This window comes from Oncorhynchus mykiss, chromosome 25 (assembly GCF_057628025.1).
Source record: "Oncorhynchus mykiss isolate SJ-2025 chromosome 25, ASM5762802v1, whole genome shotgun sequence".
Taxonomy (NCBI): Eukaryota; Metazoa; Chordata; class Actinopteri; order Salmoniformes; family Salmonidae; genus Oncorhynchus; species Oncorhynchus mykiss.
In genome coordinates, this window is record NC_143046.1 from 69,411,976 (window position 1) to 69,438,102 (window position 26,127).

General features: G+C 44.0%; 3 protein-coding genes across 55 annotated transcripts in view; 1 reads left to right on the top strand and 2 right to left on the bottom strand.

Annotated features, from left to right (window-relative positions):
• Positions 1-448: 448 nt before the first annotated feature.
• Positions 449-13,747, bottom strand: trmt61a (tRNA methyltransferase 61A). The gene is made up of 4 exons (XM_021585004.3): positions 13,419-13,747; positions 12,097-12,459; positions 5,895-6,161; positions 449-1,394 (listed from the first exon to the last, which is right to left on the bottom strand). The coding sequence occupies exons 2-4, from the start codon at positions 12,425-12,427 to the stop codon at positions 1,102-1,104; spliced, it is 891 nt and encodes a 296-aa protein (XP_021440679.1). The 5' UTR covers positions 12,428-12,459; positions 13,419-13,747; the 3' UTR covers positions 449-1,101.
• Positions 13,748-15,128: 1,381 nt separating this feature from the next.
• On the top strand, positions 15,129-19,531 carry LOC110505646 (creatine kinase, brain a). 4 transcript variants are annotated; one of them, XM_036962668.2, is made up of 8 exons: positions 15,129-15,225; positions 15,884-16,137; positions 16,968-17,122; positions 17,258-17,390; positions 17,919-18,090; positions 18,381-18,504; positions 18,657-18,846; positions 19,226-19,531. In XM_036962668.2, the coding sequence occupies exons 2-8, from the start codon at positions 15,945-15,947 to the stop codon at positions 19,402-19,404; spliced, it is 1,146 nt and encodes a 381-aa protein (XP_036818563.1). In that variant the 5' UTR covers positions 15,129-15,225; positions 15,884-15,944; the 3' UTR covers positions 19,405-19,531. The 4 variants fall into 4 exon arrangements, with proteins under 4 accessions (XP_036818563.1, XP_021440681.1, XP_090077040.1 ...); XM_021585006.3 differs by having other exon boundaries at positions 15,936-16,137; XM_090220914.1 differs by lacking the exons at positions 15,129-15,225; positions 15,884-16,137; positions 16,968-17,122; positions 17,258-17,390 and adding an exon at positions 17,446-17,626.
• Positions 19,532-19,602: 71 nt separating this feature from the next.
• Positions 19,603-26,127, bottom strand: part of LOC110505645 (MAP/microtubule affinity-regulating kinase 3) — a 37,221-nt gene continuing 30,696 nt past the window's right edge. For 10 of the 50 annotated variants that reach the window (XM_090220880.1, XM_036962663.2, XM_090220877.1 and 7 more), the window contains 4 exons: positions 24,260-24,526; positions 23,694-23,720; positions 20,664-20,708; positions 19,603-20,300 (listed from right to left, as the gene is read on the bottom strand). In XM_090220880.1, the coding sequence (XP_090077006.1) occupies positions 19,961-20,300; positions 20,664-20,708; positions 23,694-23,720; positions 24,260-24,526 (679 nt within the window). In that variant the 3' untranslated portion in view covers positions 19,603-19,960. Of the gene's footprint in view, positions 20,301-20,663; positions 20,709-22,253; positions 22,308-22,475; positions 22,556-23,693; positions 23,721-24,259; positions 24,527-26,127 lie in introns of all 50 variants that reach the window. The other 40 variants (XM_090220909.1, XM_090220906.1, XM_090220903.1 and 37 more) reach the window with 7 other exon arrangements.

Genomic DNA, 26,127 nt, shown 5'->3' on the forward strand with positions numbered 1-26,127 from the left:
GAGACACCTTCGGTGTCTAGATGAGTTAGGCAAATCAGACTTCAATTTCCTGGAATGATCTACAATACAAATATTGCCTCTAGGCCATTTCAGGTTGTTAGGGGACCTTTTTACAGAAGAATGTCTTTTTTATGATTGTGTTTTGCTTTTCGTGTATAATAACATGTATTTTGTATATATGAATGTGTAGTTTAATGTTTGTGTATTGTGGCGCTATACTGGGCTAATATGGAAAAGAGACCTTGGTTCAATAAAAAAATATCCCACCAATCAAAGAGTGAGGTTCACAGTCTCTCACAAAGAGAAAGAGAGCAGTGGAGAACATCTCCTCCTCCCAGCCTAGAACGGCTGCCATTTCTCTGCCTTTTTTGGTCTGGAGCCACCGGCCATCCAGCAATGACGATAATAGCAGACCATAGTTAAAGAAAACGTCACAAGCAGAGGGCAGTAGGAAGAATGGTAAGGTGTTTATTTAGCCTTGTTACAGCATCCCCCTCAGCTGAGACAAAACACAATTTCTCCCACCATTCTACAAATGTAAAAATTGCAACAAAAAACAAAAAACTGTCCTCGAGAGAGAAACTGGGTAACAATGGGGGATAAGATACTATTATTTCAATCCTGAATGATGCAAGAACATATCAGTAGCGTGATTAGAGCGACTGTACATGACAGACTAAGAGCAAAACTCTCAGACAGCTCTTCACAGCCCTGTGTAGAGACCCTCAGCAATCAGCAGCCTATTTATAGAATCCCACTTAGCCCGCTCTTCCTCCCTCTGTTAAAGTGTGTTAGGGATGTGTGGGTTTGTGTGTATACATTCATCAAAGTCTACGAAAGACACTGGAAATAGCCTAAAACAGCAGCAATTTCTCAATCATGTCTCTCTCCAAAAGGATGTCAGCTGTCGACTGAAATGTAGAGTTTTAGCTGAGCAGTGGAGAGGAAGGTAAAGTACAGGAAATCAGTCTGAGCAGGTTTTCCACCCGAGTCAGGTTAGGTCTCAAGTCATCAGCACTGCATTTAGACCTTGTGTAGTTCCCCAGCCATAGTCTCCTAGACAACAGTCTCTGCCCACTCCAACCTCCAGCAGTCAGTCCTCTACACAGAGGGTTTGGTGGCGAAGGTAAGGTAGCCAGTGTGCCCTGCCATGTCCCTGGGCGGCGTGGTTGTCTTACAGAGAACAGAAGCATTGCTAGGGACTGGGGTGTCAGTCGGGGTCTCCAAGGGCTGGTCGGACCCAAAGTCTGGCAAGGGGAGTGTGATTGAGCGCACGTCATGCACCCTCAGCAGTACCTCTAGAGTGCTGATCTCCTGGAAACCCTCATCAGCCAGCGCCTCAACAGTCTTCTGCACCTGCTCAATACACGGGGAGAAGGAGCACACACGACCCCCTGCAGAGAGAGAGAGGTGGGGACAGAAGGAGATGACAGGATAGAGAAAGGGGTGGGGACATAGAGAGGACACATAAGCAGAGAAAAGGAGAGACAGTTATTGAGTCAGTTATTCTGTTTCAATCTCACACACTTTACTTTTGGCAGTATCTATGTAAACTTCCAGAGTTTGGTTTATTCATCCCTAATGGAGATTTTGGACACTCCTCTAGCCACCTTTAAGAGGCATATTGTGATTCAGAAGACAGACTCGGCTGGTGAATTGGATTCCAATGCTGACATCAAACACGTCAAGAGATTTACAAAGCCAAAGATTTTTTAGATATCCACAACAATGAGATATTGGCCTAATCATAAACATCTTATTGTTCTTGTGTGTTATGTTGAACACCGAAGAAGCAAGTCAACCATTTTAAAAGCAAGGAATAAAATGCTATACACATGACCCGTGTTGAGTTTAAAGAAGAACACATTGAAATGTTCCACTGGTTGCTCAAGTCATTGTAGTTGCTATGGTGATGACCCTTGTTGACCATTGGTTGATTGAGAGAAGCAGTAGAGGTGGAGCTAGTGGTGACCAGGTTGTCGACAACACAAATCCAGAAAGTGTGTGAGAGCTATTGTTCAAGGCATTCGACAACTAGCTAGTCAAAATATCTGAGATAGCCTTGCATTCTGACCAAGGCTGCCTAGCCTCAGATGTTTTGACTAGCTAGTTGTCGAATGCCTTGAACAATAGCTCTCACACACTTTCTGGATTTGGGTTGTCGACAACCTGGTCACCACTAGCTCCACCTCTTCTGCTTCTCTCAATCAACCAATGGTCAACAAGGGTCATCACCATAGCAACACAAAAATTATTTCAAAGTGCATTTAAATAAGAGAAAATAAATATCTATATCTATTTTTTTACATTATATTTTATCTCATAAAAGTCTTCAAGGAAGGGTAGGCCAGCCAATAAAGATGAGTCAATGGTGCAATATGCAGAAATTGCTCCACCAATTCCTGGTTGCTAAGATTCTAAAACAGTTCACCTAATTTCAGTTTATGTGACAAAACAAGCATGTAGAGTGTAGAGAATCATTGTACCATCTAAACCGCTGTGAAATATATTTACCATAACAAACATTTTATTTTCAGCTGGTGTACAAAACCGAAAGTAAAAGAAGTAAAAACTAAAGTTAGGAATGGGAAATATAGAAATGGCGCACAAAAAACAAATGTACTGCTTAGACTTTTCAGCTTTAAGGCCTGCTTTAAAAGCCCCAACAGTCTGAGCAGTCCTGAGACTGTCAGGAATTGTCAAGTGCCCTCATCATTAAACAGGGACGTTGTGTGCGTTCTGTGTGGCCAGGCCTAATAAGGATAACAGAGGGTTGTGTAAGGACAGATAGAGTAAAGCAGTTGGACTAGGACAGGTGGAGTGGGAGAGAGGGACAGCCCTGCCACTCATTAGTGTAGTTTAACAGGATCACAGCAGATCCACTTAACCCAGGATCACTAGAATCGTCTCATCCTCCTGCTCTCTAGTCTACCTCCACCACCTCCTCCTCTCTGGCCAAAACCTGGACGTGCAACACTCAGGCTCCAGGGAGGAGATTGTGTTTGTGCGCATGTTTTGCTTCTATGGTGACAAGAAATCAGTCACAGGACCAGTGTTGTAATACACAGATCTGAAAGATGAAGCAGAATGCAATACGAGTGGGTAGAATCACAAACACAGAAGACTATGCATGCGTTTCCACTGGGCTAAAGTATCCAGAGAAACAGCCTACACACATCATTAAATATCTTCAAGAACCTTGACAGACTTGAGGAAAGAATGTTGTCTAATTCACACGTCTATTACACAAGCCAAAATCTAAGAATTTATCATTAAATCTACAAAGTGAGGTGGCTTTTTAGCCTAACGAGTCCAGCAAGCAACACATGCAGACATTTACTAGTATGTGCCAAGCACACACACACACACACACACACCAAAGTCGAAGTAAAGTAAGATATGCCTTACTAGACAAGCCCTTACAAAAACTAGTGGCCGCGTCTGAATACCTGTACTTGCATTACAAATAGCAGGCATTTTGGATATGCGAAAAAATAAATGTTTATGGTATGTGAAATTCTGAAACTGTAGTATGCTTTAAATGCCAGGATGTCATACTGCACACTATTGAGAATTTGCTGCACACTATTGAGAATTTGCTGCACACTATTGAGAATTTGCTGCACACTATTGAGAATTTGCTGCACACTATTGAGAATTTGCTGCACACTATTGAGAATTTGCTGCACACTATTGAGAATTTGCTGCACACTATTGAGGAAGAGAATAGTCTTTCGAGACCCATGTTTGTCTGACACCAGCTGAGGGGTTACGCTGTACTAAAAATCAACGAATGGCGGGAATCAACGCAATTGTGCATTAAAACCCAAACCGGCTGTGCGCGTGCGCCATCGTGCATACATTAATTTTGTCCCCCTACACCAAACGCGATCACGACGCGCAGGTTAAAATATCAAAACAAACTCTGAAAATTTATGGCAATTTAGCTAGTTAGCTTGCACTTGCTAGCTAATTTGTCCTATTTAGTTAGCTTTCTGGTGCTAGTTAATTTTTCCTGCGCTATCAACATTAGGTTGTTTAGGTCTTCTACTCCGACAATTAATCCACACATAAAGCGGTCAACCAAATCGTTTCTAGTCATCTCTCCTTCCAGGCTTTTTCGATCTTTGACCTTATATTGTGATTGGCATCTAAACTTTCATAGTATTACCACGACACCGGCAACACAGTTTGTCTTTCAATCACCCACGTGGGTATAACCAATGAGGAGATGCCACGTGGGTACCTGCTTCTATAAACCAATGAGGAGATGGGAGAGGCAGGACTTGCAGAGCGATCTGCGTCAGGAATAGAAAGGACTTCTATTTTAGCCCTTGGCATCGCAGATGCTCGTTGACGCGCGCGAGCAGTGTGGGTGCAATAATTGAGTAACAGATTTCTAAATGTGTTTTGCGTCGCTCGCGTCGTGTAGTCAGGGTATAAGATGACGTACTCTCAGAAGGATGAGCCTAGTATGCTGATATTCCTTGCTTACTGCATTCGATTTCACTAAACAGTACGTTCTAAATGGTATGTAGTACGATTAGTACAGTACGCAGTTTAAGTAAGTAATAGACAAGCCAGATTTCGGACACGGCCAATGTCTAGTGTTGGAAACTTGGGATCTCTCAGATAAGACGTTCCATTGACAAATAGGAGTAGCACTTCTCTCTGGAAAGCTCAAAACACAGCCACAATCGGCCCCATGTCTTTGGCAAACAGAGGGGGTGTGTGGGGGGCAGGAGGGTTTGTGCCAGGATCTAGGGTCCTCTGAGCACAGCTTCTCTAAATAAAAGGTGCAGGCCACTGGCCAAATAATGAAAAGAATTAGAGAAAAAAAGGCAGCCATTTCCTCTGCTCCACATTCTTCCCCTTACCCTGGTTCCCAGATACTACAGACCAAATATAAAGCAGGGAAAGGAAAATGCACGGAAATCTCCTTTATTAGTGGTTACACAAGACTGTACAGGAGCATGTGAAGCTCACAAGGGCAGTATAATTGACAGGTCAAATGCTAGATGCCCTTGGCTGAAGCATGGAGAGAGACGGCTCCATAGTGTCCAGTCCTCTAGAGGAGTGTGAGATAGAGACTGGGACTCCAGTGTCTCAGCCCTGAAGAGAGGGAACAAAAATTGTGCCTTGCCTAAAGGAGACTCACACTACCTCCCTGCAGCACATAACCCTGTATGGTCATGAGACTGATTCTACATCCAGATATCTGTCTGTTTGCTTGTGGCTCTGTGTGTAAGGGGGAGTCAGATCGCTAGAGAGGAAAACGCAGACGTGAAAACCATAGAAGGGAGGACTGAACAGTCTACCACAGGAGAGAAGGTAGGAAAGGGTGCTGGAGTCTCTCTGCACCGTTACTAGTCCATGTCCCACATTCCATCTGTTTATGCACCTTGGGATTATACAAATATTTTATAAAGCTGTTTATAAATCAGTGATCCTAAGTAAGTAACTGTACTAGCCTAGGGCACTATGTGAATACTTCATAACCTTGTGATGTATTCTACCCATGTCCCACCTTTAGCCTATACAGTCACGCACACACACATACTGACCACCCCACAAAGCTGCCAACTTGCCCAGGCTTGTCCCCACTGTACATGGGTCCTGATCTCTATGGAGACCACTGCATGCTCTTTAGTCAGGTCACGTTATTCTGCATCCATGTGACAAGGAAGTAACAGAGAGGAACAAGCATGAGCTGAGCCAAGGGCACATTTAATGAGAGCTCTGCTGACCCGGATCAATATCCAATATGGCACTGACTGTACTACATTGCACAGCCAGAGAACAAAGGCTGGCTGGGATTCATGAGTGGACAAGCCAAAGTCATGTTCTCTGGAATAAGTTCCTTGCTGCTTCTCCACATGCACACCCCTTCTTACCCTGCCTCTTCATGGCATTCTTGGCATGTTTGACGGCCTCCCAGGGGGAGGGGATGTCCAGGAAGACAGCGTCTGCAACCCCCGTCACTCCAAAGCCCTCCTTGCAGACGTCCTGGTTGCGGACGGTGACCAGGTGGCCTACGCGGTGCTCCCTGAACTCCTCAGCCGCCTTCTCAGCACGCTGCTGGTGGAACTCCACAGTGTGTAGATGACCAGTAGGAGCGATGGTGCGCAGGATGGCGTGGGACAGAGAGCCGCTGCCCGTGCCTACAAACAAAACATACAGGGAATGGGTTATGAGACTAGTAGCAGTGGTGGTGTCATGAATCAGGGTTTCCCAAACTCAGTCCTGCCCCTCCCCGGGTGCACGTTTTGGTTTTTGCCCTAGCACACAGCTGATTCAAATTACCAACTCATCATCAAGCTTTGATTATTTGAATCTGCTATGTAGTGCTAGGGCAAAAGGTCAGGACTGAGTTTGGGAAATCCTGTTATAGATGACTGGGGCGTTCACAACAACTGAGAAAAATGTAGAAAACAGATCCATACAGAAGTGCTTCCATTTTCATGTCATTATACTCAAATCAACGTGTCTGATGTACAGTAGTACAGTTGTGCAAGCATCAAAAGTGTAATCAAACCTTGGAGTGTCATATAACCACAACAACTGCAGTTGTGTCTGATCGCATCTGAAGTGATCATGTGACAAGGCAGGGGAACATGGTGATGGGCTACAGTGCTGCTGAAATTGCGTCACTGCTGCTTTTGTTCTCATGGCAACAATGGGGGCAATGTTTACCCCACAGCGGTACATTGACTCGCTAACGCCACAGCAGTCGACTAACCGGATGACTGACAGAGCCAGGGGCACAGCAGAGGGGCTGAGAGCTGTACTACTGAGTCTCTCCTGGACCTTCAACTGGATCACAAGTGTCTGGTCTAAACAACAACTGTTTATGAAGGGTCGGAAGGAAAGGATACTACTCATTTTAGTATGATGCTGTGTGTGGGTAGTGCTGCATGGTAAACCATTTCCAAGGCTTTGTATACTGAACAAAAATATAAAACACGCAACAATTTCAAAAGATTATACTGAGTTACAGTTCATATAAGGAAATCAGTCAATTGAAATAAATGCATGAGTCTATGGATTTCACATGACTGGGAATAAAGATATGCATCTGTTGGTCAGAAACACTATAAAAAAAATGTTTTTTTTTTTTTTAAGTTGGGGTGTGGATCGACCACCATTTTCCTCATGCAGCCCAACATCTCCTTTGCATAGAGTTGATCAGGCTGTTGATTGTGGCCAGTGGAATGTTGACCCACTCCTCTTCAATGTCTAGGGAAGTTGCTGGATATTGGCGGAAACTGGAACACGCTGTCATACACGATAATCAGAGCGTTCCAAACTTGCTCAATTGGTGACATGCCTGGTGAGCATGTAGGCCATGGAAGAACTGGGATATTTTCAGCTTCCAGGAATTGTGTACATGGATGGAGGATGGAGGTGGATGAATGACACAACAATGAGCCTCAGGATCTTGTCACATATCTATGTGCATTCAAATTGCCATCGATAAAATGTCTTTGATGTCCGTAGTTTACAGTGCATTCAGAAAGTATTCAGACCCATTGAATTTTTCCACATTTTGTTAAGTTACAGCTTTATTCTAAAATGTATTCCCTCATTAATGTACACACAATACCCCATAATGACAAAGTGAAAACAGGTTTAGGCATTTTTGCCAATTTATAAAAAATATATTTACATAAGTATTCAGACTCTTTGCTATGAGACGCGAAATTGAGCTCAGGTGCATCCTGTTTCCATTGATCATCCTTGAGATGTTTCTACAACTTGATTGAAGTCCACCTGTGGTAAATTCAATTGATTGGACATGATTTGGAAAGGCACACACCTGTCTATATAAGGTCCCACAGTTGACAGTGCATATCAGAGCAAAAACCAAGCCATGAGGTCGAAGGAATTGTCCATAGAGCTTCGAGACAGGATTGTGTCGAGGCACAGATCTGGGGAAGGGTACCAAATACTGTCTACAGAATTGAAGGTCCCCAAGAAAACAGTGGCCTCCATCATTCTTAAATGGAGGAAATTTGGAACCACCAAGACTCTTGAGCTGGCCACCCGACCAAACTGAGCATTCTGGGGAGAACGGCCTTGGTCAGGGAGGTGACCAAGAACCCAATGGTCACTGACAGTGCTTCAGAGTTCCTCTGTGGAAATGGGAGAACCTTCCAGAAGGACAACCATCTCCGCAGTACTCCACCAATTAGGCCTTTATGGTAGAGTGGCCAGACGGAAGCCACGGAAGCCAAAAAAAGAGCAAAGTACAGAGAGATCCTTGTGAAAACCTGCTCCAGAGCACTCAGGACCTCAGACAGGGGCGAATGTTCCCCTTCCAACAGGACAACGACCCTAAGCACACAGCCAAGACAACGCAGGAGTGGCTTCGGGCCAAGCCTCTGAATGTCCTTGGAGTGGCCCAGCCAGAGCCCAGACTTGAACCTGATCAAACATCTCTGGAGAGACCTGAAAATAGCTGTGCAGCAACACTCCCCATACAACCTAACAGAGCTTGAGAGGATCTGCAGAGAAGAATGGAAGAAACTCCCCAAATACTGATGTGCCAAGCTTGTACCGTCATACCCAAGAAGACGAGGCTGTAATCGCTGCCAAAGGTGCTTTAACAAAGTAATGCAACAACAAAAAAACCTACAAAAACTATTTTTGCTTTGTCATTATGGGGTATTGTGTGTAGATTGATAAGGGGAAAAAAATTGCATACATTTTAGAATAAGGCTGCAACATAAAATGTGTCAAGGGGTCTGAATACTTTCCAAAGGCACTGTATGCCTGCCCATACCATAAACCATGGGGCACTCGGTTCAAAATGTAAAAAGACATTGGTGGCAGCTCATGGTAGAGAAATTAACATTCAATTATGTGGCAACTGCTCCGGTGGACATTCCTTCAATCAGCATGCTAATTGCACACTCTCTCAAAACATGAGACATCTGTGGCTTGTGTTGTGTGACAAAACTGCACATTTTAGTGGCCTTTTATTGTCCCGAGCACAAGGTTCACCTGTGTAATGATCATGCTGTTTAATCAGCTTCTTGATATGCCACACCTGTCAGGTGGATGGATTATCTTGGCAAAGGAGAAATGCTCACTAACAGGGATGTAAACAAATTTGTGCACAATACTTGAGAGAAATAAGCTTTTCTTCCATATGGAACATTTTTGGGATCTTTTATTTCAGCTCGTGAAACCAACGCTTTATGTGTTGTGTTTATATTTTTGTTCAGTGTAGTTTACTGCCTAATTTCATTCACAACTCTGCTCAAATCCTATTCAAGTGTGTGTGTGATGTTGTACTATGACAATTCTTACGCACTAAGGTGCTTCAAATCGCAAATATCTAAAACATCTAGTCACCTTCCATGGTACTACCAAGCAGGAACATTCCTCACAAAGTACATGTGAAGGCCTATTTGTTCTGCAAATTGTAGCATGGCATGCACCGAGGACATGCCATTTCTATCTTCCACTGGTTACAAGAGCTTATTCAGAATCTGAGAGTGGCCTTGTTAATGTAATAAGCCTGCCATGTGAAAGCCAGAGACAAAGACTGAATGAGAGCGAAAGAGGTCAAGACCGAGGGATAGAGCACCATCTGTGAGTATGGTTTGCTGATGTGTGAAATTGACTGTCCAGGCACTTGTCATCTCCCGTCTTGACTACTGCAACTCGCTGTTGACTGGGCTCCCTGCTTGTGCCATCAACCCCCTGCAACTTATCCAGAACGCAGAACCCATGTCACCCCGCTCCTCCGCACACTCCACTGGCTTCCAGTCAAAGCTTGCATCCACTACAAGACCATGGTGCTTGCCTGCGGAGCAGCAAGAGGAACTGCCCCTCCTTACCTTCAGGCTATGCTCAAACCCTACACCCCAACCCGAGCACTCCGTTCTGCCACCGCTGGTCTCTTGGCCCTCATACCCCTATGGGAGGGCAGCTCCTACTCAGCTCAGTCCAAGCTTTTCTCTGTCCTGGCACCACAATGGTGGAACCAGCTTCCCCCTGAAGCTAGGACAGCAGAGTCCCTGCCTATCTTCCGAAAGCACCTGAAACCCTACCTCTTCACAGAGTATCTTAAATAATCACCACACCCTTCTAGCTCTGACTTTGCTGATAGCTACTTTATTGAGAAAACATGTACTTACTATGCCTGTGATGTGGGTGTCCCACCTAGATATCTTAAGATGAATGCACAAAGTCACTCTGAATAAGAGCGTCTGCTAAATAACTAAAATGTAAATGGAGACATTGCACATTTCTGCTGCCTGAGGAGGATGAGCGGCAGGACAAGAGCCCAAAGTCTCTCCCCATCTCACAAAACGGCCATTAGCACTGGCACTCAGCCCATCACGAGGGTGCCACCTGATTGGATAACAAGGCAGCCGCATTTGGCATGTTCTTCATAGGCTCTGAGCAGTGAGAACCCATTAGCTCTCCCATAAAGCCAGCGTTGATGAAAACAGCCCTGACCTGGGACTCCTTTCAAAAGTTATAATCTATTCCTGGCAGCAGGATGGAGCCTGGTCAGCGAAGAAATTAAACAATGACATGTGAAGGAGCAGAACATGAGACCTTCTGCTAGGGCTGGGGCTAGAGTGGCGACCTTCAGCACAATCTAGATGATTCCTCTATGTGACTGTGCATTTCCCCTACAACACATGCTGTGCTCAGAACAGCCAACTGATAAATCACTGCCTGTTTACATAGCTCATTCAAAGTCACTCAGGACACAAAATATAAGTCACCCCTGAGATTGGACAAGTAATCGCTTAGATAGGCTTATTGTCGTCATCCAGTGTTCATGTATTAGCAGGTAATAAAGTAGATTTTTACATTTAATCAGTTGATAAGCTTCCAGTCTTGTCAGCCATTATAATCAACATTTAGGAATAACATCTGACCAGACATCCAATAAGTATTTATTTTCTACAGAGTGAAACATGGTTTCAATGTCAGAAAAATTATGAAAATCTAATGAGAGGGCAGGTGATACTCAGGTTGGTACATTAGGGGTTTTTCATCACTCAATTAGGCTACATTATATTACACAAGTTCAAAACCAACCAACAAAAATGACTCGGCATGCAATGGTGCATTGTAGTAATGCCTTAGCTTTTTGCTCCCTGTGTATGTGTTTGGGAACCAGACCTTTTTCAAAGCAAAGTAAACACCCACATGAAGAGGCTAATAAATGTGACAACACTGCAGACATGTTGCAGCTCCCCATTATGTCAGGGGCTGACCAAGCAGTTTTGTTCATCGATACGCCATCTGGGAATTCGCACAAGTTTACTGGTGTTCCATCTATAACCCGTGAATCGGGAAGGAAGGAACAGCACAGCAGTTAAACATGATGAAGCACTGCAGCAAAAGCTGCCATCTGCCCCCAGACCCTCCAAGCCAGACACGTACACAGCCCAGGCTGCGTCAACATCCATTAACCACCCACCCACACACAATCACTTTACCTCTGCATTGAATTCAACCAGTTCACCCTCCTTACTTGGGGAATATTTCTAGATGGTACTACTGTGGTGTAACATCTCAAGTCTAGTTCAGATCAGGTTATTGTCATAAATTACTGACCGCTTAACTGAATAGGTTAATAATGGGATGTAAAACCACAATAGTAATTTCTCTCTGCTTTAAAAGAGCATAACTTCAACAGGCCTCAATGTAAATGTGATGCTGTGACCCAATGAAAACATAAGTATTTTTTACACTCTTGATAATCATGACAACTTGGCATGCATCACCAAAAGCCAAGTGTGATGTTGTCCCAACCACTTCCCTCGGCTCTTGAGCGGGAGCTTTTGCTTACCGACCTCTGTTCAAAGAATAATTGGCGTCACATTTATCCTTTTGTTTTTGAGTGGCTTACCACTAGTCTATGACAAATACTTCCTCCAGATGTTTTCTCATTATCTGTGTCCCTCTCTTACAGGGAACATGAAACATGTAATATTTATACTTTATGAGTATGCTAAGCAATTATTCAGTGCAATGGGTGAAGTTTTGGAAAGATTAAAATGACTCATGTCCTCAGATAAAGTAGCTTACATAAAGTTGTAAAACAGCTGGTTTTGTCCCTCTCACCTGATTCACAGACAACAGAGCCAGGCTTGAGCTCCAGCATCATGGTGATGTTGGCAATGTCTGTTGTGTAGAGGATCTGGGTGCGGTGGGGCAGGTTGAGGGTCCACAATTCAGGAGTGGGGTGCAGCACATAGACCCAGCCACCTTTGCTGCAAGTGACCTTGGTGCCAAAGCGCTGGCCTATCAGGTCTTTGGAGTGGCGGATGACTCCGTAGCGTGTTTGTGTTTGGGCACCCTGCTGCACCTTGACCGGCATCATTGAGTCATGACCCAGGAAGATAATTGCAACGTCGCCCTCCTGGATGAACTCTGAATACTCTACAAAACTCATGGCCGGCCTTGTTTGACTCCTATCACGGGGGTCTACAAGAGGGAACCAAAGTGAAAAGTTTCAGGTGTTTTCACTGCAAAGAAATTAAGTCAAAAGGAGTGGAAACTAGTGAAGATTTCCCATATGACAACCAGAACATCCTTTTCACAAATTAGTACAAATACAATGTATTGGGCTACATTAGCTTATAGTTTAGGTGAAATCAGACCTGCCTCTTCTATGCGAGTTGAACATTTACTTTTAAATGGACAATTGTGGTCTGTCAAATATGATCCAAACCAACCTCCAAATGGGTTTGTTTACTTTCATACTCACTCAAATGCTCATTTGTACTTTTAGATGTGTGTGTATTGTTAGACACTACTGCACTGTTGGAGCTAGGAACACAAGCATTTCGCTACAACAGCAATAACATCTGCTAAATATTTTTGTTATGTGACCACTGCGATTTGATGTGCGTGCACTATATCAGCGTTTGTTATTTGTTGTGAAAACAAGTATGATTTAATAATTCTAAACTGTTTGTTTATTGTCGAATAAGAACAGTGGAGAGACACTTCAGTGTGACTGGCGGACAATAATATGGAGAAACTAAGTGGAAAGTCGTTTGTGTATTTTTAAATATATAACAACGTTAGTTATGATACTTTGTTAGCTCGCTAGTAAGTTAATATATCAATCTAGGTAGCTACTGTAGCTAGCTAACGTTAGATAAATTACATTTTAAACCGTTAACTAGCAAACTAAGGTTAGTCAATGTGGCTAACGTTAACCAACTAAGTTAACGATAGTTTAACTTAACAACAACAAATATACCTAGCTAATCTTGATTTTGCAAGTCCGCTATTCGGCAACTTCACTGTGGAAAAAGTATCTCAATGGTTAACTAGCTCGCTACGTTAGCTAGCTACCTATGGAAACACGGTTGGGCGCTAAATCTGACCCCATTCGTTAGTCAATGAACAGTCACCGCGAGCAAACGCTGACCTACCTTATCAAATGTAGCTAGGTACTTGAAACTATAAAAGCAAAATTGAATTAGATGTGAGAAGTGACTTCTATCTATGTTGAAAGGTTGATGATCAGTTAAGACTTGTTACTTGCTGTTCAAATGCTGCAGAGCTCACGTGTGGATTTGTCATCAGACTGACCAGACGAGGCTCCTGTTCACAAATATTTAAACTATTCACTTTCACAGTAATCATGAATCCTGCAATGAATGAGGCAGTTTAGATGATATATAAATCTGTGGAAACGCGCAAATGCGGCGCTTTAAATTATTCTCAAACTGAGATGCGCAGGCTCCAGTTGATGACGTATGGCATTTCTTAAAAAGACAGAACATAAACTGCATTATTGCTTAATTATCTGTGACTGCATATTATACTTTTTATGTATTTGTATTATTTGATTTTTTTTCTGTGTATGTTTGGTTGTTATTTTTGTTGTCTCTTTGGGTTTGGGTGGGGGCTCCAGCCGGTATATCTCACTGGTCACCCCCAAAGCCAATTCCTACTTTGGTCGCCTTTCCTTCCAGTTCTCTGCTGCCAATGACACGAACGATCTGCAAAAATCACTGAAGCTGGAGACTCATATCTCCCTCACTAGCTTTAAGCACCAGCTGTCAGAGAAGCTCACAGATCACTGCACCTGTACATAGCCCATCTGTAAACAGCCCATCTATCTACCTCATCCCCATACTGTATTTATTGATTTATCTTGCTTCTTTGCACCCCAGTATCTCTACTTGCACATTCGTCTTCTGCACATCTACCATTCCAGTGTTTAATTGCTATATTGTAATTACTTCGCCACCATGGCCAATTTATTGCCTGTATATTGACTGTATGTTTTTTTTATTCCATGTGTGTTGTTGTATGTGTCAAATTGCTATGCTTTATCTTGGCCAGGTCGCAGTTGTAAATGAGAACTTGTTCTCAACTAGCCTACCTGGTTAAATAAAGGTGAAATAAAATGTTAAAAATTTAAAAATATATATGGCTCTAGTTAGGCCAAAGAAGTTCATATAATTTAACATTGTGGAAAAAATCCCACATTTAAATTCAACTGTTGTTATATGATATCCGTAGCCAGGCTATACAATAAGAGAAAATGTGTAATTACCAATGATTTATATACACACTAGATTACTTATAAGGGGCGCTATGTTGAATGCCACCGCACCACCATCTCCGCACTCCTCCTCTACACCGTTGTAAAACATATTTGTTTTTGCCACATGTAATATATTACAGACACCTTAATGCATACTTAAAAATTATATTATGTGAGCTAAACTTAAAAATAACAAATACAAATATTTTCCTTAAAGTATTTCGTTTTTAGATTACTAATGTTACTGTCCCCACTATAACAATAATAAATACTTAAATACGTGTAATTTTGTCCATTTAATTGAAATACTGTAGAATTCCATTCATTCCTATGGAGGCCATTCGGACCATTCTGAAGTGCCAATATGGCCAACCGCTGGCTTCAAAACCTCTCAATGGCCAATACATAGCACCAGCAGCAATCCAGGGTAGATTTAGGCTACATCATTAGTAAAGAAAGACCAAAGGAACATATGAAAACTGCAATCTCGTATAGCCTAATAATCGACAAATAGATGGACTACAAATACTGACCAATGGGAGCAGAGTTCGCCTACTATAAAGAACCATCTCCAAGCACATTTTCCACGGGAGAGCCAAATAACGTCAGTGATTGCTCGCCACGGTCGGAAAAATAGGTCTCGTTGTGTCTTGCCCCCTAGTAGTGACCAGCCTCGGCAGCAGGTAGGACCACTATTTCTACTCGTTCAGGATGACATTCATTGATCAGAATGGCATAAGTCGTTTTAACCCCAAATCAGCTCATTGTGACTAAGCAAGTACTTGGTTTTTAACAGAGGCGAAATTGTATTGGCTATTTGTGGCCATCCATATATATTTGTCATATTCCGTGAACATTTCGATAACAATAGACAATGAAAACAATTGTATAACGCCTGTAGCCGTGGTCGAGCGCGAGACCCCGTTATTTTGAATATCTTGCTTTGGTCTGTTACAATCTCGCATAGCCTACCCTACATTTTCTTCTTTCAGGGGCTGAGTGATTTGGTTATGATTTCCAACATGATCACACGCATTTACCACTCCAGTCTAGAGCTCTATAAAATAGTTATTCGGATTAGAATGACGATACTGCGCAATCTTTGGCATTTGACTGGAGTTCCATCACTCCACCTCTCCAGAGGACAAAGCATAATTTTTCCTTTATCAACTGCCTGTCGACATCTGCCTATACTCGTCTGATTGTCGTTCAGTGCGGTGACTGCGGTCGGACATCATTGGTGCGGTCGCTACTTTGCATTGCGCATATTCAGCCTTGCACTCGCACGCACCTGATAAAAACCAAGTATTTGACTGAGTTTTGTCGTATGCCTATTTGTAGTATTTTCAAGATCACATTCACCAGTTTTTACGCCACTCCGTGTTGCGTCCAGGGATCAGCCATGCCGTTCGGAAACACCCACAACGCGCTAAAGATGAAGTACGCTTCTAGTGAGGAGTACCCAGATCTCAGCCAGCACAATAATCATATGGCCAAGATCTTGACTCCTGCCATCTACGAGCGTCTGAGGAGCAAACAAACGCCCAGTGGTTTTACATTGGATGATGTCATTCAAACCGGGATTGATAACCCAGGTAAAGACCCAAGCAGCTTTCAACCATTAAGCCATCTGTTCTGCGTCTTAAATGTGTGTTTAGTGAGGGCATGCCATCTTGTTCTGCACGGTAACCTTGCCGATGGGTAATATAAGCCTATGAAAGTATGTCTTCAAGTGGAATGTTGCAGGTATTCCATTGGCCTGCATCAGTACCAAACTCTCAAAGCACAATGTGACATTGATTTGTTTCAGATAACCTTTTCATTTCTGCTGTTATCCAGCAGGGGTCAAGCATCACTTAGGAATAATGCTTATTGGTCAAGCATACCATACTAATAACTTAGCAATATGGAAATCATCATAGGTTGTCACTGCAATTAGTGATGATCTGGTGACTCCATATGAACTGAAATAGTATAGCCTAACCATTTTTGAGGGGAAATGAGTAGTGTCCATATGCATTTTTAAGCATAGCAGGTGGCTTCCCCTTACCCTGTAGAATGTGTTTTGTTATTGTTCAGCAATGATAAAATGGTCAAACAGACCATCAAGAGGCTGTCTGTCACCTGAGGAGTTCCCTGACCTAGGCCAGCACAACAACCATATGGCCAAGGTCTTAACCCAGAACATGTTCACCAAACTCAGAGCCCGTGCCACCGCCAACGGCTTCACCATAGATGGTGTCATTCAGACGGGGGTTGATATTCCTGGTAAAACTAACCCATCCGGAGTCTGTCGACTCCGCCTGTATAGAGCTTGATGAAATGCTAACTATTGAGTGAGGTTGTCACTGTTTAATCTGTCATGCTCTACAATTTGTTTCCTAATTGAATCCATCCCGGATGAATTTTTCTCCCCCCATTCCAGGCCATCCCTTCATCATGACTGTGGGATGTGTGGCTGGAGATGAGGAGACATACGAGGTCTTCAAGGAGCTGCTGGATCCCATCATTGAGGACAGACATGGAGGATACAAGCCTACAGACAAGCACAAGACCGACCTCAACCCAAACAACCTGAAGGTACTGCCATTTAAATGGGTCCCTGGTTGACAGTGGTTTGAGACTCATGTTTAACAGTGTACACTGCAGGGAAGTTGACCAGTATTGGTAAGTCACAGAGAATTCAGAACTCAACTTTGGTGTCTGTTTTCACAGGGTGGAGATGACCTGGACCCCAACTACGTCCTTAGCTCCCGTGTCCGAACAGGAAGGAGCATCCGGGGGTTCTGTCTGCCCCCACACTGCAGCCGTGGAGAGCGAAGGGGCGTTGAGAAAATGTCTGTTGAAGGTACTCACCTAAACCCACCCAAAGGGGGCTGGGGCTCTGAGTGGATGCCATTCTAGAACGATGCCTGGTCCCTGATGCAACATTACTGCGTAAAGAGTCCCCTCTAGTGGTGAACTATGTGAATGTATTTCTACATCTGCCACTGACCGGAAAGGATTGCTTTAGACCAGGGGTGTCCGTCATTTTGCCCGGGAGCTGCATTTGGTTATATTTCCCAGCCGTCAACATTTGGAAAAGTTGGTCCTCTATCGTTTTTGGAATTTGATGCTCTCTGAATGAATGTTTAGCTTCAATTTTGGTGAATATTAGCGAGCTGGATACAGTCTCAGACCACTGTCATTTCTATTTGGTTAGTTTTCTCCACCCGCAGGTGGTTTTATTCAAACCACCCGTGGTCCGGATTGGGCCCCATCGCTAGTTGTATGGTTGTAATGTGGTTGTAACGTGATCACCAGATTCGTGAAAGCCATGTAATGGAGTCTCATCCAGTAACCTCAGACAATGTATCTGACATCTGTTCCTCTGCAGCTCTGGACTCCCTGTCCGGTGACCTGAAGGGGAAGTACTACGCCCTGAAAAACATGACAGATGCCGAGCAGCAGCAGCTGATTGATGACCACTTCCTGTTTGATAAGCCAGTGTCTCCTCTGCTGCTGGCCTCTGGCATGGCCCGGGACTGGCCCGATGGCAGGGGGATCTGGTAAGACAGTGATTTCCCATTCCCAAACTTGATGTCCTCAAAGGCATTACAATTTGGTTTTGTTCTTACTCACTGGTCATTCTTACTTTCTACCCTCTCCAACCTATTCAAGTAAATGACTGCCAAAAGGGATAGGAAATGTAGTTGCCCTCAAACTAGGTGTTCCTAAATCTTTGCTAAGTCGAAGGGAAAAAGTTCATAATAGTTTATTTGCTGGCGGTGGCTTCATAAGCCACTGTCCATGACCTTGTCAGAGGACCATAGAACATTTATTTATTCTAATCTTCAAGGCACAATGATACCAAGACCTTCCTGGTTTGGGTCAACGAGGAGGACCACCTGCGTGTCATCTCCATGCAGAAGGGTGGCAACATGAAGGAGGTGTTCAACCGTTTCTGTACTGGCCTCACAAAGGTGGGAGGGAATATCTGAGGAATACATTCATAAGGCTTTGATAATGAAATATGAATCATAATTTGCCATATTCATGTGTGAAAACATGCTGGCAATGATCAATCAATGTTTGTCTTTTTCTTCTTAATTTGACCCCCAAATCTCTTCCTCAGATTGAAACCCTGTTCAAAGATAAGGGCACTTCATTCATGTGGAACGAGCACTTAGGCTACGTGCTCACCTGCCCATCCAACCTGGGAACAGGGCTGCGTGCTGGAGTCCACGTCAAGATCCCCAACATGAGCAAGCACGCCAAATTCGAGGAGGTACTCAAGAGGCTAAGGCTTCAGAAACGTGGAACAGGTACAGAAAATGTTTCATTACTGAACCAGATACCTAATTGTGTTTGTTTGCTGTTCTGTTGCTCAGGGTAACTTACAAGCACATTAAGACTGTAAAATGATCAACACTAGCAATAGTTCTAGCATTCCTCTAAAATGACTATTGTAGCTATGTTAAAGGAGGAAATATTCACCCATTTGGAATTGTATGTCCTCATATGATGCAAAACTCATCATACCGGCTGTATTTCTGCCTGCTTGCACAGTGATGGCTCCGATACACATGGAAACATGAAATGACCCCAGGAATCGATAGAGCATTGCTCAGATGCACCAAAACAATACAATGTTCAAAATGGGTTTATCTTTCTTCAGTCCCTCTTCTGATGTCTCTATTTCAGGTGGAGTGGACACCGCAGCCGTGGGTGGCACCTTCGACATCTCCAATGCTGATCGCCTGGGCTTCTCCGAGGTGGAGCTGGTGCAGATGGTTGTGGATGGAGTCAAGCTGCTGGTTGAGATGGAGAAGAAGCTGGAGAAAGGCCAGTCTATCGACAACATCATGCCCGCCCAGAAGTGAAAACTCTTGTGATTGCTTCCCTTTGCCATCTGAATGAATGTGTGACACTATCCCGGAATGCACTTACTCTCTCACAAGGTCCTCTATTATTGTGATAGTGGATCTGAAAATAAAAAAACTGTTTCAATCCATGTTTCTTTCTTTCCCATCTTTGATGAAGTTGCACATCCTCAGATTAGAACTTAAATATGCCACGAGTCAAGTTTACAGAATTTTATTGAGACACTGGTGATCCTACCATGTGAGCATTTACATGAACTCCATCTCTTATATATTCTTTGAAGTTAAAGAAATTGTGTATAACAATGTGTGGCTGTCTTGAAAGTCAGATTCATGACTTACTCTGAAAAGGTTAACTTTCATGAGATGACAAATAATATCAAAGACAAATGCTATTTTGGTCAATTTTCTCAGTATGACAAACCATATACAACTCCTGATGACCAGATTATATACCGTAGTTATTAGTAATTCAGTGATTATTGCCACACTCAGTATTTTGTAAAAAAAAAAGATTGTACAGCTTATACTTTCTAGATAGTTTTACCCTTTTTGTTCATAGCTTTAACTCATTGGCGACTTTGGAAGCAATGTTTTTAAAAGCGATTGATGAGCCTGATATCCTCTTGAATCTCACGCCATTGAGGGAGAGGCGGGGCAGCTTGCACACCTCCATCACCCATTGGACCAGGTTCTCAGCATCGCCATGGACACAGAGCAGCAGGAAACACTCTTGCTGTTCGTAGTCACAATTGTTGGCCTCGAGCACCTTGCGTATCTCCCGCATGATGTCACAAGGCTCCATGGAGCTGGTGGTCCTCATACTCCAAGTGAATCTGAGGGAGCGGGGTTCACTGTCTTTACTTTCCCCTTTCTGATCCCCAGGTACATGGCGACTGGTAGGAAGGAGATAGGAAAAAGTTGAATTCACTAAAGCTGTGCAGTTTCCTATCTGTATAACAGAGTATTTGCTTTAAAGGGTCTTCCATGAATATGCAAGGTGTTGATCAAAGGGTCAATTAGCAGAGCATGCAATAAACAGATGGTCATGAAGCACCATGCACATTAGGAGTAGCACAACACTCAATGAGGAAACCATAATGATCTGAAATAACCACACCCAGAACCCACAGAAAAGGTGAGGCATGGGTAAACCCTATGAATTGACAGAGTGAACAGAGCTGGGCCTGGGAGTGAAGTGATATCAAGCCTAAAGTCACAGGAATATCAGGCTGAGAAAGCAACAACCTAAACCTCACCTTGAGCTCTCAAATCTCCCGTTTCTTTCAAACTCGGTTGAGACTCTGACAGTTGAGGGAGCAGAGCAAGATTAGAAGAAAAGTTAAAAAACACTAAATGTGAACTTCCAAAGAGAGTATTTGTCATTTCAAGAACAACAGATAACACTGATATATACTGTGAATATATATTGAAAGATATAACATGTATATTATACGGAGTTATAAAAACAAGAAAGCCACCAAGGTTACTATAACCTCCTTATGGAAGTATTGACATGAAACCTGTGCAACTGATCAGTCTCGTTGGTGTTCAAACTTTCTTGCTTCTTTAACACAAAATAAAAACGAGAGCAAAGGAACAAAAAAAGTGCTTAAACAGATGACAGAGCAAGGGTATACAGGAATGGAAATGTGTTGAATGATGGTATGACAGCTTGGTGACGAAGAGATTCACCCCAACATGACAAAAACAAAATCATACAGTGGAACTACATTCCACACACCCACACGTTTGCACACACAATTATGCTGTGTTTGTAGCCAAGTGGGAAGTGGGAATTTACCACATACGACTGGAAAAAATCCACTTCAACAGACCTCAAACTGGAAATTACGAGTGGGAAACTCGTCTATCATCCTGAGGTCACTTCTCTCATTCTGACATCACCTTCTACATAAATGACCTCGATAACAGCAGTTAAATGCAACAAAACATTATTTATAAAAAGCTATGTTTTTTTAACACTATAATTTGTTTATGATTTACACAGCTTGTTGGCCATTAGCCAATCAGTGTTTCTCAATTAGTTAAAATCATGTGAATGATCCAACTGTTTACGACTTCACAACTGGTAAATTCCACTTTGTTACAAACGCAGCATTTGGGTCAGTGCATGCAGACTGGGGCTATTGTGGGAGGACTCATGCGGTCTACTCTAGAGGTTGACAGACAACAGAACAGTCCTATGTTTCTTCTCTCGGCGTGACACTGGATATGTTTAAAGAATTCATATTTGTATTTTTTTTTTATTTAATCTTTGTTTAACTAGTCAGTTAATAATACATTCTTATGTACAATGATGGCCTAGGAACAGTGGGTTAACTGCCTTGTTCAGGGGCAGAACGACAGATTTTTACCTTGTCAGCTCGGGGATTCGATCTAGCAACCTTTCGGTTACTGGCCCAACTAGGCTACCTGCCGCCCCAAAGAAGAGGGGGGTTGGTTAAAAAGACAACCAGGCAACCAGTCATAGGGCCATTGTAGACAGGGACTGCATACCAGGTCCACAGACCCTAATGAGTTTTGGGCTCCACACATGCAGACTAGCCTTGAAATGATTCTACAGGAGGGTAGAGGAAGTTAGATTCCTGGAGGGGTATTAGTTAGTGGGCAAGATAGCAGCCTCAAGCCAGGGGGATGAGGGACACAAAAAGGTCTGAGACTTTATCTGGGACAGGGAGAGGGGGGTTGGGAGTGTCTGTCACATACACATACTGGAGAGAAGGGAATGTGACTATGTCGGGGTGTGTATACAAATTCCTTCTTTCCACACAGAACTCTGACACACTAACTCTTGTGGGGACATAAGGGTTGAAATGATCCCTTACTCTAGGTCTCCATCTGCGACTTCCTACAATTCTCTATATCTTCCGCTGCTGAATCTGGAAGAAAAAATGGATTCTGAAAAAAGCTTGTATTTTTTTACGGATACATGAAAAGAGAAAGAAACTTGATGTACGACATGATCACAGGCCGATGATGCCAGGATGACAAGGAAGAAGAAAAAGGGGGAGAAAAGAGGGGGAGAGGTGGGTGAACAGAAGACTTACTAAGAGTCTTTGCTCCCTGGGCAGAAGGGACGGCAGGCCCTGATTTGGCCGTCTGCCGTTTGGTCGGGTCAATACTGACCCTGAAGGGAGGAAGAGCAGTGAAAAGGTCCAAGGTTAAAGGGCACAGAAAGGTCAGGGAAACATTGGCACACAGCAGTACAATAGTGAGGAGAAGAGTGAAGGGAGGGAACAGAGACCAAAGCGCATTGCCTACTACTGAGACAAGAGACTTCCTTCCCTATACTTAAACCAATCGTTTCCAAGATGTTACTCTGTGCAGAAATAAGAATCAACAGAGAAATGAAATGAGTGACAAGGACCTGGCGAATGAAGAAATATGGAAGGGTTGCAAAAGGTGACAACTTCCCGAGATGTAGAACTCCTGGTAGCCACTAGATGTCAGTGTGTCACTTAATCAGACTGAAGAACAGAAGGTTATGTCTGAAGAGGTAGTATGGTGGGAGAGCTTTGCCTTTTGTCCTAGCTTTGTAAACAACATATCCTGAACTGCCAGAACATCTGCTTGTAAATGTTTACAAATTGATGTTTCAAGACATAAATCCCTCTGATCTTGCTCATCAGAACGCCTGGTTCACAAAAAGTATTTCACAACCCTCTCGGTTCCCAACAAGAGAACACGACTCCACAAACCAATATTACAAATTGAAGTTCCCAAAGCCTTATAAACAATAATTCTTAACTTTACACTCTATATCCTGCATCGCCACATCACAAAGTCGATCACATTCCTACCAGCCAGCAAAGTTATTAATCGGGAGCATTGGTCACAACTAATAAGATACAGCAAAATCCAATTATGGACATGGATAAAGACAAGTTAGAATAGACAAATTGAATCTGTCTACCTTTCAAGCACAGATCTGTCTACATAAAAAACACAAACTTACCTGGAACAACAGTTCAATACAGAACAATCATTACTTTGTGAAAATCAAATCCGAATCAACAGGACCGTCCCCACCACATGCATTGGAAATTGATTAGTGTCAAGCTTTCTGTTGGCTGTTGATGGATTTTTTAACTGACCGATCGAGAGGGCAACACTGCCCTTACAATCTAACCCATCGTTAACTCCAGAAGCCTAAGGCCAATCACTGTCACAAAACAGAGGTTCTAAGCAGTATGTCAGCTCCAGCTTGTCCTAGTACTGGTTTTAGTTGATTAATTGCACACACTGAAGGTAATAGGGGGTCCTACCTTTTCGTAAACCCAAATGAAATGTTTCTACAACAGAATCAGCAAACACACAGAAACAGTGAAATGAGGCAAGAAACTGAAAGAAGATGATTGGTTGAAACTTGAAATGAGTGAACAGAAACAGGGTGGTTGGAATCAATGGCGAGGAGGAGAAGGTTCAACTAACAGATGTTGATTTCTATTCCTCATGTCAGGTTAGTCTCGGGACAACCCCGAATTGTTGACAGTAGCCTGGCTGCCTGTCTGAGATGTGTTCAATCTACTCAGTCTGGACAAAAATTCAAGTGGGTTTTCCCTGCTGGTTTACACTTGAGGTATGTTTAATTTGATGTCTTTCTCAGACTGGCACTCAGGCTACGTTATCAGTGCTTCTGGAACAATCTATTGTTAGTAGGACTGTGGATGTTCCACTCAATGTGACTCATGATACTAAAAAGCACACCTTTCAAAGACCACTCAGAAGGATTAAAAACAAACCATTTAACTAGATATAGTCATAGTATATTTTAGGGGCTTGGACTCATAGTTGAATTGAGTGGCATGGAGCTGTAGTCCCTGACACCTACCTGCGTGTGAGTTTGGAGGTGAGTTTGGAGAAGAGGTTACTGGAGCCGCGGCTGCGGGTCTGGGAAAGGGGCGCTGTGTCTTGGGACAGGGTGGGTGAGGCTGGGGGCCCGTTGTAGGTGGCCGTGCGGCGCTCCTTCAGCTGACCACTGTGGAAGGTGCTGCGGCTCGCCGTGCCTCGTGGGAAACGTAGTCTGTCTGGCGTGGTGGCGTTGGTGATGCTGTGGGTGGATGCCACGGGGTTCCGCTGGCCAGGAGACACAGCCACACTGCAGGGAGGACGGAGGGAAGAGATCAGACGGAGAAGAAAGACAAACACCTGGCTGTACATACCAGTTCTATACATAGAATCACCAGCTGGGCCATTATCATATCAACAGAACCTTACCTTCAAGTACTAAATTCTAAAATGACATCTGATCTGTGTCAATAATGTTAATTTAGAGTTATTCTAGTAGTTCACTATAGTGTGATATTGTTGAAGTGAGTTGGAGTCCTAATATCCAGATAGAATATTGTTTGGTGAAACATGGAGTGACTAATACAGGTTTGGATAGTCAAGCAAGAGGTAGGTAGTAGAGCTGCCAGTGCTAGACCAGGACCAGGGCCAGACCAGGGATCACAGGTCCAAGCAGATGATGAAGGAAAAATTGGGGAACAGAGGAGTGTGTATAATAAAGGGTGGGGCTGTCTCCTACAAGAGGTTAGAGAGAGGGAGAGATGACATCACAACGGTTAGAGATGGAGTCCATGAAAGGGATGCATGTGGGAGCCTTGTCGTGGGTTAGAGAGGGCCTGAGACAGTGAGACAGGTCTACACATAGGAGGTGAGAGGTCAGACAGACAGTTGGAGGCCCTGCCTGCCATCTTACAGAAGTCCAGAGTGCAGTGGGAGTGGGGCAGTGTGACCCAGTCTGAGTCTGAGGGGAAGGCAGACAGGGGTCAGAGCCCTGGTACATCAGCTGGACCGAGGTGGACGAGCCAGCCAACACGGGGGCAAAGCCAGAGGACGAGCCAGTCAACACGGGGGCAAAGCCAGAGGGCGGGCTAATCATCACACAGGCATACGTCTCAATCATACTGGGACATGACCAGACCACGAAGAAACCAGAAAGATAGGAAAAAGGGGCCAAAAAAGAGAAGCGATGGGGAGGAAGTAGAGAAGCGATTGGGGGGGAAGTAGAGAAGCGGTGGTGAGGAAGTAGAGAAGCGTTGGTGAGGAATTAGAGGAGCGGTGGTGAGGAAGTAGAGAAGCAACGGTGAGGAAGTAGAGAAGCGACGGTGAGGAAGTAGAGAAGCAACGGTGAGGAAGTAGAGAAGCGACGAAGCGACGGGGAGGAAGTAGAGAAGCAACGGTGAGGAAGTAGAGAAGCGACGAAGCGACGGGGAGGAAGTAGAGAAGCGACGGGGGGAAGTAGAGAAGCGACGGGGGGGAAGTAGAGAAGCGACGGGGGGAAGTAGAGAAGCGACGAAGCGACGGTGAGGAAGTAGAGAAGCAACGGTGAGGAAGTAGAGAAGCGACGAAGCGACGGGGAGGAAGTAGAGAAGCGACGGGGGGGAAGTAGAGAAGCGACGGGGGGAAGTAGAGAAGCGACGGGGGGAAGTAGAGAAGCGACGGGGGGAAGTAGAGAAGCGACGGGGGGAAGTAGAGAAGCGACGGGGAGGAAGTAGAGAAGCGACGGGGGGGAAGTAGAGAAGCGACGGGGGGAAGTAGAGAAGCGACGGGGGAAGTAGAGAAGCGACGGTGAGGAAGTAGAGAAGCGACGGGGGGGAAGTAGAGAAGCGACGGGGGGGAAGTAGAGAAGCGACGGGGGGGAAGTAGAGAAGCGACGGGGGGAAGTAGAGATGCGACGGGGGGAAGTAGAGAAGC